Genomic DNA, 12,024 nt, shown 5'->3' with positions numbered 1-12,024 from the left:
CTTGCTCCACTACAGCTCCCATGTCCTCTCCAGGTGCCTCACCCTCCCAGCACCTCCACTCTTCACCGACCTGGAAGCTCTCTGTACCCCATCACTGAGGGGCCTTTATGGAGGTCTCACTATGTAGGCATGAGTGCTTAAATCACTGGCCATCAGTGATTCACTCAACCTCCAGCTCTTCTCCCTTCCCCAGATGTTGAGGTCCGGGGGTGGATCTTAAAATTCCAACCTTCTAACCACGTCTCTCTGGTGACCCACACCCATCATCTTAGCATCCCAAAAGAGGCTTTTACTCCTTCGATTGGAAGGGTCTTGGAAACTCTTGTGTCAGGATCTGGGACTAAGACCAAATATTATAACAAAAGATGTTCCTATCACCCCTTTCATTCAGGAAATCATAAGAGTTTTAGGAGCTCTGTGCCAGGAACTAGGGGTGAAGGCCAGATATACACGCCTTATTATGTTACAGTATCACAATGTGCACAATCCATACCATACACTCCATGCATGCACAGAGTCCTTGGAGGTTCCCGCCGCCTGTCTGGTTCAGCAGATCCACGGGGCTGTATCTGGGAGAGCTTGTGCTCCCTGCTTGACTCTGTCCTCAGCTCTTACCCCACTTGCTGTGTCCTCCTGGACGTCTTGATGAGGATTTTTTCACACCGTGGAGTCAGGTATCTTCCACTGCCTGCACCCAAGCAGACCCCCCTCCACCTGGCCTGTCTTCGTGCCTGGCAGTGCGCAGATGAATTGATCGGATTGTCACTTTGTATATTGAGGCCCATGAGGGCTGAGCTCCCCCGTGTCACCTGGACAGCCTCAGACTGTGCAGGAGACCCCAGAATCCTCTGGGCACCTCGGGAGCTGGGCTCAGAGCACCCCTGGATTCTGAGTGTCCCCCAGCATCCCAAGGAGGCCTTGCATAAGATGCTGCCACTTCATTGAGGTGTCCATCCAGGTGGTGCGGGGAGGGTTTGGGACTTGAGGAGGCGTCTTCCTCGAGTGCTCTAGCCTCAGCTCCAGCCGCCTGAGTTCACCAAGGCCTAGCATGTGGCCTCCACCCGCTTCCTTTGCCTTGGGGAGCAGCGGGGTTGGCTTCCCTCCTCCCAGCATTTTGTGCAGACCAGGGAATTTGTAGCCCTATAAGCTGTTGACAAATGCGTTTCTAAGGAAAGGGTTTGGACACACTTGGCGAAAGGCAAATCCCGTTAGCCATTGTCTAACGCTGGCTGTTGAGAACACTGTATTCTCTGCAGGGAGGCTCGGAGCGCCTTCTCTCCTGTTAGGGGCCCTCGCTGGCTTTGTTGTCTCCCCTCCCCTTCCCCCTTTGGGGCCAGCGGACAGGACCGGAGGAAGCCCCGGAGGCCCTGCTGTGAGGCCCTGCTCTCCCAGCACCTGTTTTCCTTTTGTTTCTCTCCTGCCCTCTTGTTCCTTACCTCATCCTGTAGCTTTCCTCTCCTTTTTCCTCTTCCCCACCTTCCTCATCCATTCCCTGCCCTTCTCTCTGTCCCTTCTAAGCCCCTTTTCAAAAAATGGGTGTGAGGCAGTGTCCATTTTCTATAGAAATGAAACATTCAGCCGTAGTGGCTTTCTTTTGTATTATTTATTTAATGTTTGGCTGTGCTGGGTCCCCGCTGCCTCGCAGGCTTTTCTCTAGTTGCGGCGAGCGGGGGCTCTTGGTTGCAGCGAGCAGGCTTCTCCTCGCAGTGGCTTCTGTTGCGGAGCACGGGCTCTAGGGTGCTCGGGCGTCAGCAGTTGCAACACACAGTCTCAGGAGTTGCAGCGTGTGGGCTCTAGAGCACAGGCTCAATGGTTGTGGTGCACAGGCTTAGTTGATCTGTGGCACGTGGGATCTTTCCTGGTCAGGGATCGAACCCACGTCTCCTGCATCGGCAGGCAGATTCTTTACCACTGAGCCACCAGGGAAGTCCCCATTGTGGTTTTCGATCAACCGAGGATAAGGGGCTGACACTGCTGTATTTGTAGGCAAGTCTCAGGATTTAAAGGGCTGGTGCCGGCTGTCTGGAGCTGCCCCCTGGGCCTGGGGAGGGTGGCTGGGGGCTGCCTCAGGGCCTCCAGAGCAGCTTCAGTGCTCTCCTCTGCTCATCTTGTTTCATTTTGAGAACATAAAAAAAGAAAAACCAGGAAAGGACAAAGAATAATATAACAAACACCCCTGTGGCCACCACCTAGAATTGACACCTTTGCTTCCAATATTTAGTATAGAAATGAATGGGAGCATTAAACACACACCAAGCTGGATTCCCTCCACTCCTCCCTGGAGACCCTTCCTTCTCCCCGGGGTGCTGGGGGTGCCCAGGAGTGACCCTACCACCCATTCAGTCTGAGTCTTCTTCAAATGCTTGCTCTGTGGCTGTGAATCCATGAGTAATGTAACATCATGCTGGCTGTGTTTGTAGAAGTGTACTTAAGTGCTGACATGCTGTAATAGCGTTCTGCAGCTTGCTTTTCTCACTAAACATTATGTTTTTGAGATTTATCCCTGTTGATATTTACATCTGGTTTATTTCAGTGCCATGAAGTGCTTTGTTGTACTACGGCCTGTTTATCTGTTTATCAGTTCCACTGTCTGTGGATATTTGGTTGTTTCTGGTTTTTCCCTAAGAATGCTGCCAATTTAAATGTCTTCTTCGGGACTTCCCTGGCAGTCCAGTGGTTAAGACTCTGCACTTTCACTGTAGAGGGCATGGGTTTGATCCCTAGTTGGGGAACTAAGATCCTCCCTGCCTTGTGGTGGGGCCAAAAAATAAAGTCTTTTTTGTGCCTCCTGACGTGGCCACATGGGCCTTCCGGCCAAGTGAGCCTAATCCCTTTGACCTCCCTTGGGTTTTTCTGAGCTTCACCTCCCAAACTAGCTGCCTTCTTCCTTTCCTTATTAGCTCTCCAGCAGAGGGAGATTTCAGGGAGCAGGAGAGAGAAGAGGGATGTGATGAAAGGAATGGGTGGTGGGCGTGGCCAAAGCATGGTCTGCATTTGTCATCCTACCCCTACTGCCCTTCAGTTCTTATTTGACTTTTATTTAACTTGAATGAATTTATCATAAGACAGTTAAAGAAAAATGTATATCTATCTCACCCGCATTCCTGCCTTCCTCACACAACTGTTTTCACTTTTCGGAGTCCCTTTTGGTCTCTGTCTACAAGCATTTTTCTGCACAGTTGTAATTGTACACGTAGCACTGTGTATTCTGCATTTTCGATTTAACCACATATTACAAACATTTTCCATCCTGCTGCAGTCTTCATGATGACCATGTATTTCCGTGATCATGTAACCTTTTGTCCTGCCACGTGCCCTAACCTGCTCTATCCTGTCCTGGGGCCTGCTTTTCCTTGCCTTTCTCTTCCCCAGTCCCAGCAATCTTTGTGATCACACAGTCATCTAGAAGCAGAGAAACAGCCCTGCCCAGCTCCTCTCCCACCCACCGACGGCGCTGCCCTCAGACCCAACACCTCCTTTGAACCTCCCTTTCTTTGGTGATAGAAAAGCAACCAAACGCAACAGTGGGACAGTCTCAGTACGTGCGACTTTGAGATTGTTTTGCATACGCACAAATCGGCTTCTCCCAAGAGGAAACAGGATGGAGCCAGCTCCTTAGGCCTTTTCTTTCTTCTCTAGGTTTTCAGGGAGATGGTGAAGGGGATTCGGAGGCTCTTGCATGGTCTACCCGAGCTCCCCAGGGAGGCGCCTAGGGCCGAAGCCCTCTCTAGGAGTGGAGAGTCTGTGTTCTGCGCCCAGAGGCTGAGCTTGGGGTGGTGCACGTAAGAGAACGCCATCTGTAGATGTGGCAGCGTCACGCCCTGTGGTGGTGATCTCACCTCTGTCTTCTGTTTCTTGAGCAAACTCCCTCCAACCACCGTGGAGGTTCCCGTTTATATCACTAAAGCAGGTCTTCTCCTTTTTCTTTTTTAATTTATTTTTATTTTTTGGCCACACTGCACAGCTTGCAGAATCTTAGTTCCTCAACCAGGGACTGAACCTGGGCCCTGACAGTGAAAGTGTGGAGTCATAACCACTGGACCACCAGTGAAGTCCTCGGCACCAGTCTTCTATCCCTTCTCAAGAGCCAAATGATCAACCTAGGGCTGACTAATACTACTACTACTAATAATAATGGACTTAGTTATAATGAGAGCTGATATATATGGAGTACTTTGTGCCAGATATCCTGCTCAAAAGCATTTTCTACTTGTCATCTTTTTACTCCTTCCTACACCCAAGTAAGATCGGAAACTCCCACTACCCCCATTTGACGGTGTTTAAATGAGGCTCTGAGCAATTAAATGACTTGCCTGCATCTTCCTTGGAACCCTCACTGTAGTCTTGCCGCCCCACCCCCACCCCCCGCACTGTCCCAGCTGGGAAATGACAAGTTGAAGAGAAGCAGAGACAAACTGTTCCCTTTTCATTCCCTTCAGAGAAACCCTTTGCTGGTGTGGAAGTTATTTTGTACAAAGGCATCGATTAGAAATTTGCCATTCCCTTTAAGTTTCCCATTAGAGGCTCTGCCCTATTTTCTCCTTGGAAGTCTCTGCTTTGGGGAACCTGCTTCAGGGGACGGGGGAACAGGGAAGGCAGGATGGGCTGGATGGGGAAGCAGGTGAATGGGAGAGAAAAGGAAGAGGTGATCATATCTCGACTTCCTTCTCCCACAGCCTCAGAGAAGAGGGAAGTGGGTGGTGGAGAAGGTATGGATGCAGGAGTGTGCCCTGCCCTGCCCAGCTCCTCCTTGGGGATGACCACCTTCCAACCCATGGTGCTGTGAGAGTCCCCGCCAGCAGATTGGCCTGGTAGAAAGAGCAGCAGTTTGCCAACAAGCAGACCAGGCTTCCTGTCCCAACTTGGTCACTTACTGGGCAGATGACCTTGGGTAGGCAACTTGACCATTGGCAGGAGGAGGATAGTCTTACATCCCAGGGTGAGGTCCCCACACTGGGTGGAGCACTGAGCAGATGCTGCGAGACTGAGCTTCCTTCTGGCTGGTTCATCCCCAGAGAGGCGTACACACTTAGGGCTCTGGGGCCAAACTAAACCAAGATCTGGTCAGTGATGGGAAAGCAACTGGTGCTTGTCAATTCTTTTTCCCAGTCCATGTGCTAGAAGTGGGCTTCTCTGGATTGAAATCTGTGTTCACTATACCGAGTCGCTTTCTGTTTGGGCTCCATAGTCAACCTAACCTTGTCATCTTGGGCTTAAAGCACCAAATACAAGGGGCCTTTGCTTTTGCATGGCTGTTGGGGAAGGGTGGGGAGGGTCCAGGGGAGCTGTCCCTCCATGGAATCGGCTGAGGAACCCCCAGTAGTCACCTGGGGGCTCGAGTCCCTGCCTTGCTGTCCTGGTGCCTCCCCCTCCCACCGGCAAGGACTGGAGACAGGCCTTAGCCATGGTAACAAAGAAGCCCATTAGTCACCTGGAGAAACCAAAGCCCCAAACCAGGAACCAGGCCCCTCTGCCTTTGGATTTGACTTTCCCTCCCTTCTCCATCCTCTGTGCCTGCCTGCCCACCACAGACCAACCGAGCATCCCACGTCTGGGCTGCAAACAAGCCTGCTGCTGTGTCTAATCATAGCAGTGGGCAGGGCCCTGGTTTAACCCAACACTAGAAATTGCCCAATTTCAGAAACTGATTAAACAACTTTGCCAAAGCAGTTTTGAGATGGGGCATGGCACTGGGAGGCGTTCGTCTGCAGCTGGCTGGTCCTTCATGTCATGGGCCCCAGCCCCAGGCCCCTACAGGCCGCTGACTCAAGCCCAGCCCTGTCTGGGATGGGGAGACCCCTGATGTGAACCCCAGGTCTCTGGGAGATGCCAAGCAGATATGAGGTGAGGCTGAAGATGCCCTGTGTCTATTGTGCTCTGGGCGCATCTTAAAAGCCCTCCAAAGCGCCGGCTCTGGCCACGTGCACTTGTATGTGATGTGTGTGGTGGGAAAGGCAGTCCCCAGAGGCTGCTTCTCTCTGGACCTGCTCCCCAACATGCCAAGCCTCTCCTTCTCATAGGTGTGAACGTAATGCACTCGTTTTTCCTTTTGAAGATAGGCCCCCTCATGCCTGCCACCCCGGCCACCGCACAGGTTACAAAACACCATGGCTGTGTTTCTGGTACCTCAGCATCCCTCCCCCCACCACCCCCCACAGAGAAGTAAAATGTCAGTGAAGCAAACTACTGACTCAAAGCTGTAGAATCTATAAATATTAAATTGCTCTGGCTTTCCCTGGCCCATCTAGCTCCGGTCAGCTCCAGTGGGGAGGTGGCTGGTTAGTGCAAGGAGGGGAGGGACCCATGGGGAGACAAGTGTCCTCAGAGGTCGAGGCTGAGGCTACCTCCATGGGCTGAAGTCCCTGGCTGGAGGAGAAGCAGCAGAGAGTGGGGCGCATGGAGCAGTGAGCTGGAAAACCCACAGGCCCCTGTAACCCAGAAGGGGTCACCTCTGATTTTTCCATTTGAGGCTTTATGGTTGGAGGGAGACTGTGGTTTGTGGGGAGCTGGGTGTTGCATCTCTGACCCCAGCCCAGGACTCTAATGTGAGGGCAGCAGCACTGCCAGTATGTTCCCTCCAGGGACTGTCCCTCTCAGAGCGGGCGCTGGAACCGTCCCAGGCAGTGGGGCTGGCAATGGTGGCCAGCTGTCCTCTCCCGTCCGCTGCCCCAGGCTCCTCCCCCCACAGGCCCCCTGTGCTCCCCCGGGGGGGCCCTCCTGCTGTGATCTGTGCTGGTCTATACACGCTTGCGTGTGCGCTGCAGGGGAGTATGTGTTCACACCACCTGCTGAGGTTGAGACTTCCTGCAGGCAGGGGAGCAGCTCCTGTTTCTTGGGGACCTCATGTTGTTGCTCAGTTGTGTCCGACTCTTTGTGACCTCATGGGCTGCAGCACACCAGGTTTCCCTGTCCTTCACTATCTCCCGGAGTTTGCTCAAGCTCATGTCCATTGAGTTGATGATGCCATCCAACCTCTCTAGGCTTTCTCATTTTTCTTCTATGTACTGATACCCAGGGCTGAAGTTCTTAAATGCATAGCCTCATTGATCCTTCCATAGTGGGATAAGTTGGGAACTGCAGTGTGTTTACCACATGGCAGCAGAGGGTCTGAGGTCCAGAGTGGGGAGGTGACTTGCTTGGGGTTCTGTGGAGAAGTCCCCTGCAGACCCAGGGGGGTTCCGTGGCTGTTCAGAGGTGGAGCCCAGATTCCACTCGAGGACTAAACCGTGTCCGGGGGGGCTGTCCCATGGACTGTGGGGTTGTAGCCAAGCTCGCTCTCTCTCTCTCTTGCAGGCATCCCCACCCTCATCGTGCTGGACCCGCAGGGGGAGGTGATCACGCGGCAGGGGCGGGTGGAGGTGCTGAACGATGAGGAATGCAGGGGCTTCCCGTGGCACCCCAAGCCCGTGCTGGAGCTCTCCGACTCCAACGCCGTGCAGCTCAATGAGGGCCCCTGCCTCGTCCTGTTTGTAGGTAGGAAGCTCAGGGGCCCCAGGTGGGACACAATGGGCAGAGCTCATTAGGGGGCCAGGGGGTTCTGTCCCTGCAGCTTCTTTCAGTCACCAGCAACGCAGAGCCTGGGTCTTTGTCTCTGGCTGCCGTGCTTCTGACCCCAGTGATTTATTCATGCTTCTCCCCTGTGGCGGCTGTGCAGGGAGTTGCTGCTCTGCTTTCCTTCTAGCTGCTCCCGGCCACCAGCTGGGAAGAAGAGGTCAGGCTGGGAGGAAGCCCTTTGCCCGCTGATGAACAGACCCATTGTTGGAGGCGGGGCTGCTGTGCAGCAGCTGCGGGGGTGGGGGTGGGGTGGGGGGAGTAGGGGTGGGGCCCCTCAGGCCAGGGCTCACCCCCAGCTGCTGCTGCTGCTGCTGCTTTCCTGTGCTCTGAGGAGCTGCCCCAGGGTGGCATCTCTGGGGCTGAGAACCTCTCTGTCTCCCTGCCTCTCCCTCTCGTGCTCAGTGTGTGACTGGTCTGCCCTGCAGGAAGACACAGGAATACCCATGGCAGGTTCCCGGCAGGCCCATAGGGTGACCCCTGGTTTCTTCTGCCAACGGAGTAACTGCTGGCCAAGGGCCATCTCACCCTCTGCCTTAGGTCTCATTGCTTGGTTACAACTTAAGTCTGGGTACCCAGATCATGGCCGAGCTGCTGCCGCCTGTAGTGAGAGGGCTGGAGAATGTGTGTAGCATCCAACCCCCATTCTCTAGAAGTCTGGTTTGGGAGCCCCCAGGTGGGGAGCCCATGTGTGGACTGGAGGGAATCCTCGCTTGCAGGCTGGCCTTGTACTTGGAGGACAGTGGCCCTGGGAAGGATGGCCTTGGGGACCCATTCCCCTTGGGTCTTTACTGCCTGCCGCAGGCTCACATGCCCCCAGCCTGGGGCCTGGGGAGCTTTTATGAATGAGGGACAATTAGGAATGTCACTGGCCATCTGTAGATGTGGAAACAGGGTCCCAGGGAAGCAAAGCAAGTTTCCAGCATCACCAAGCTAATCAGAGGTGAATCTAGAGTGTATGGGGCTGAGCCTGCACACTGCGCCTCCTGGGAGGACTTCTGGGTGAAGGTCCTCTGCAGGCACCTGTCCCCCCTCCCCTGCTTTACACTGGCTCTCGGTTTCAGGGTTCAGCAGGGGTGAGGTGCTCCCACGCTAGTTCACTGGAAGCAAGAGATGCCCAAAGGGGGTTCTGGGAGCCTGGTTGGGGGTTCTTCCCTACAGTCAGCCTGTCCCCTCCCAGGCAAGTCCCGCTGCCAGCTATGAAGTTGGCATGCCAGTGCCCTGGTGCCTCCCAGCTGCCACTGAAGCTGATGATCAGACCGCAGTCCTGACCCACCACCACCACCACTTCTCCCATTTCCATTAGGAAGTCAGGGATCCAAGGACAGAGCATCTCATTCTATGATAGAGAGAAAACCACCAGCGCCTCAGGTTCTGGCTTAGGAGAGGAGAGGCTCAGCTTCCAAGGTGGGTTTGTGAGGAGTTCAGTGAACAGGATTTCACTTGCCTGGCCATTAGTACTAGATGGTGAAGTGAGTTCTTCCTGGGGGCGTGATGCAGAACAGCTTGCCTGCGAGAGCAGTGAGGAACCTGGCCTGTGCCTGGGGACACACCCTCGTGGATCCAGGAGGCGAGGTCGGTATCCCAGGGGGAGGCTTTGCTTCCATTCAGGGGCTGCCCAGATGGGCGCGTTGGGCCTGGACCTGGGCACCAGTCCATCTGATTGACAAGCCAGTGCTTCTTTGTGTCTTTCTCTCCCTTGTCACAGATTCTGAGGATGACGGCGAGTCGGAGGCGGCCAAGCAGCTGATCCAGCCAATAGCTGAGAAGATCATTGCCAAGTACAAAGCCAAAGAGGAGGAGGCACCGCTCCTGTTCTTTGTGGCGGGGGAGGTTAGTGCCGCCGGGGTCCCCCGGGCTGGCTCTGCTGGCCGACCTTTAGAACACGAGTGATGTAGCCCTTGGGGATGTCTGAAGGGGCCTGGGGTTCTGGGGTGACGGTGCTTCTACAAGAGGCCACAGACAAATGGAGCATGAAAAGGTGTCATCAGTCAAGGAAAACCAGTTCCGGCCCCTGCCGCCTCCTTCTTCCCATCTTACCCAGCAGTCCCCGGGCAGCAGGGGGCCCTCCTAGAACAGAAGCTCCCACTTGCACCCAGACTGCTCCCACCCCGGCTGCGAGGGAGCCACAAAGATAGTGGTCAGCACTTACTCCTTCCGGGCTTGGTCCCAGCCAGGCTCTTGATGCTTTATAAAGAGACTGTTTGGTTAGTCCCCGAACACCCATCCGCCCAAGGGGCCTTTTCCCATCACCGAACGCTGATGGGGATCCGACTATCACTCCGACATGCAGTTACCCCCTCAGCCCAGGGAGAATGCTGACGTTCCTAGCGTCCCTGCCTCTTCCACCCCAGGCCTGTCCCTAGAAGGCCTCCAGCTGGTAGGGGAGTGGCTCCAAAGGTAGGGGAGCCTGGGTCCCGCAGACGCGGAATCTGAGATTGCGCAGGTTGCGCAGCCACGCTCCCTCGGTTCCCCACCCCGGAGCCATCCTCCACGCATGCGCAGCTGCTTCTCCCCACCCAGGCACTGGCCTCAGTCGGTTATTGACAGACACACATTTTGAAGCCAGCGGGCCCCCTCCCCCACCCGCCCTCCTTGCTCCCATCTGTACCTCTAGTTGGTCCGAGCCCCGTGCTCATTTCACGCTGTGTTTGGATCCCAGGGGCGGCCAGACACCCTGAACCACCCATTCATCACCTCAATAGCTGCCGCTGCCCGGTGGGCCCCTGGAAGACAGCTGGAGTCACCCTGCCCAGCCGTGGGGTGGAGGGAACAAAGACAGTTCACAGGGCCCTGCCTTGGGCTCCACAGCCCACTCCACACAAAGCACAAATGGAAGCCGCGCTGAATGTATTAAACTCTAACCCCTTCGACCAGAACAGCGGCTTGGAGAGAAAAGATGGGCTCAGGAGAGGGAAAGGGCTGAGCCGGGGGTGGAGGCGGGGCTGCAGGGCTCCAGTGGCCGCCCTAGAAATGAGGCTGAAAAGGAGCGCTGGTAGGTTTCCTATAGGCCAGGCCAGGTGCCTCACCTGCACCACCCACTTGCTCATCACCTACCCATCCTTAGGGGTTCACAGATGAGGAAAGTGAGGCTGGGAGAGGGTAAGGCTGCTGCGAGGCCGGCCTGGCCAGGGCTGTGCGCCCAGGCTGGCTCACTCTCCTGGAGCCCCATGTGAGCCATTACGGAATCCCTTTTATAGGATTTATGAGACCTGGCCTCTGAGAGGTTTCTTGCCAAAGCCTCGCATTAAGTAGGTGGCAGAGAGAGGAGTGACTGTGAGATCAGGAGTGAATGTGGAAACAAGCTCTCACTACCTCTGTCCACGGGGTCCCGTACAGGGCTGGCCCAACCTGGACCAGGATGTCAGGCAGAGGCTCAGGGGCATAGGGGCATCCACTACTCCAGCTCCCCACCCTCAACCTGACCTTCCCTGCCCAGAACCCGGGCTCCTGGCCTCGGCAACTCTCTCGGCCAGTTTTCTAACCTCAGAAGCAAGACAGCGGGAAAGGAAGTGGGCACAGGGCGCTGGAACCATCAGGCACCAACTGGGTGCCTCTGAGCCCAGGACTCCAGCCCTTCACAGTCAGCCTGGGGCTGGGGCCTTTGTCTTGATCCCATCCTCACCCACAGACAGAAGTTGTCCCTTCCCGAGCCTTAACAGACATTAAAATTCATCTCCCCATGTTTGCTCAGAGGGAGGGGAGGCAGCAGGCACTGAGCTTGGCTTTCTAATGGGAATTGGATGGATGGGATTTGTCCAGGTGTCTCCCCTCTGTTTATCATGAAGATTGTTTATTAACCCAAATAGAGCACCTGAATTGGGTGAACACTGCCAGAGATGCTGAATCACCCAGCATTGCTGGGAAGTGTGTGCTGTTTGTTGGGTGGAGGAAAAAAAGACGATCACTTATCTTTCCTAAGAAATTGCCCCGTTAGAAAGAAACATTTTTTGTCTCGGAAACTGCTTGCCAGCCTTTAAGGCCCGGAATACTGAGCTCTTTTTCTGCAGGTCTTCTCATTCAGTGGAGAATTTTGCACATTTTATAGTGGAACAACCCGGGGATGGGTATAGAGCGTCCATTTCCTGTTAGCAGCAGCATGAAAAGTAACCTCAGATGGCTGTGTGTATGCATGCTCAACCCTATTCAACTCTTTGCATCCTCAGGGATTATAGCCTGCTAGGCTTCTCTGTCCATGGGATTTTCCAGGCAAGAATACTGGACTCGTTTGCCATTCCCTTCTCCAAGGGACCTTCCTGACTCAGGGATTGAACCCAGGTCTCCAGCATTGGCAGGTGGATACTTTAACACTAAGCCACCTGGGAAGCCCAATCTCAGATGGCTACCCCCTTACAAATCTTTCTCCTTGTCTTTGGATTTCTGTTTGCCTTTATATTTACTAAAGGTACACCTCATACTAGAGAAATCTCTCAGGACAGTCACTGGGAACCTACAATTACTATAGCGATGGTG

General features: G+C 54.6%; 1 protein-coding gene across 1 annotated transcript in view; it reads left to right on the top strand.

Annotated features, from left to right (window-relative positions):
* Positions 1–12,024, top strand: part of NXN (nucleoredoxin) — a 161,330-nt gene that overhangs the window by 147,187 nt on the left and 2,119 nt on the right. Inside the window, exons 6-7 of the mRNA XM_040243834.1 lie at positions 7,294–7,473; positions 9,260–9,384. Of these exons, the coding sequence (XP_040099768.1) occupies positions 7,294–7,473; positions 9,260–9,384 (305 nt within the window). The remainder of the gene's footprint in view (positions 1–7,293; positions 7,474–9,259; positions 9,385–12,024) is intronic.

This window comes from Oryx dammah, unplaced genomic scaffold, assembly GCF_014754425.2.
Source record: "Oryx dammah isolate SB20612 unplaced genomic scaffold, SCBI_Odam_1.1 HiC_scaffold_8, whole genome shotgun sequence".
Taxonomy (NCBI): domain Eukaryota; kingdom Metazoa; phylum Chordata; class Mammalia; order Artiodactyla; family Bovidae; genus Oryx; species Oryx dammah.
The sequence above is the reverse complement of the archived record's forward strand: the minus strand, read 5'-3'. Positions and strand labels throughout refer to the sequence as shown.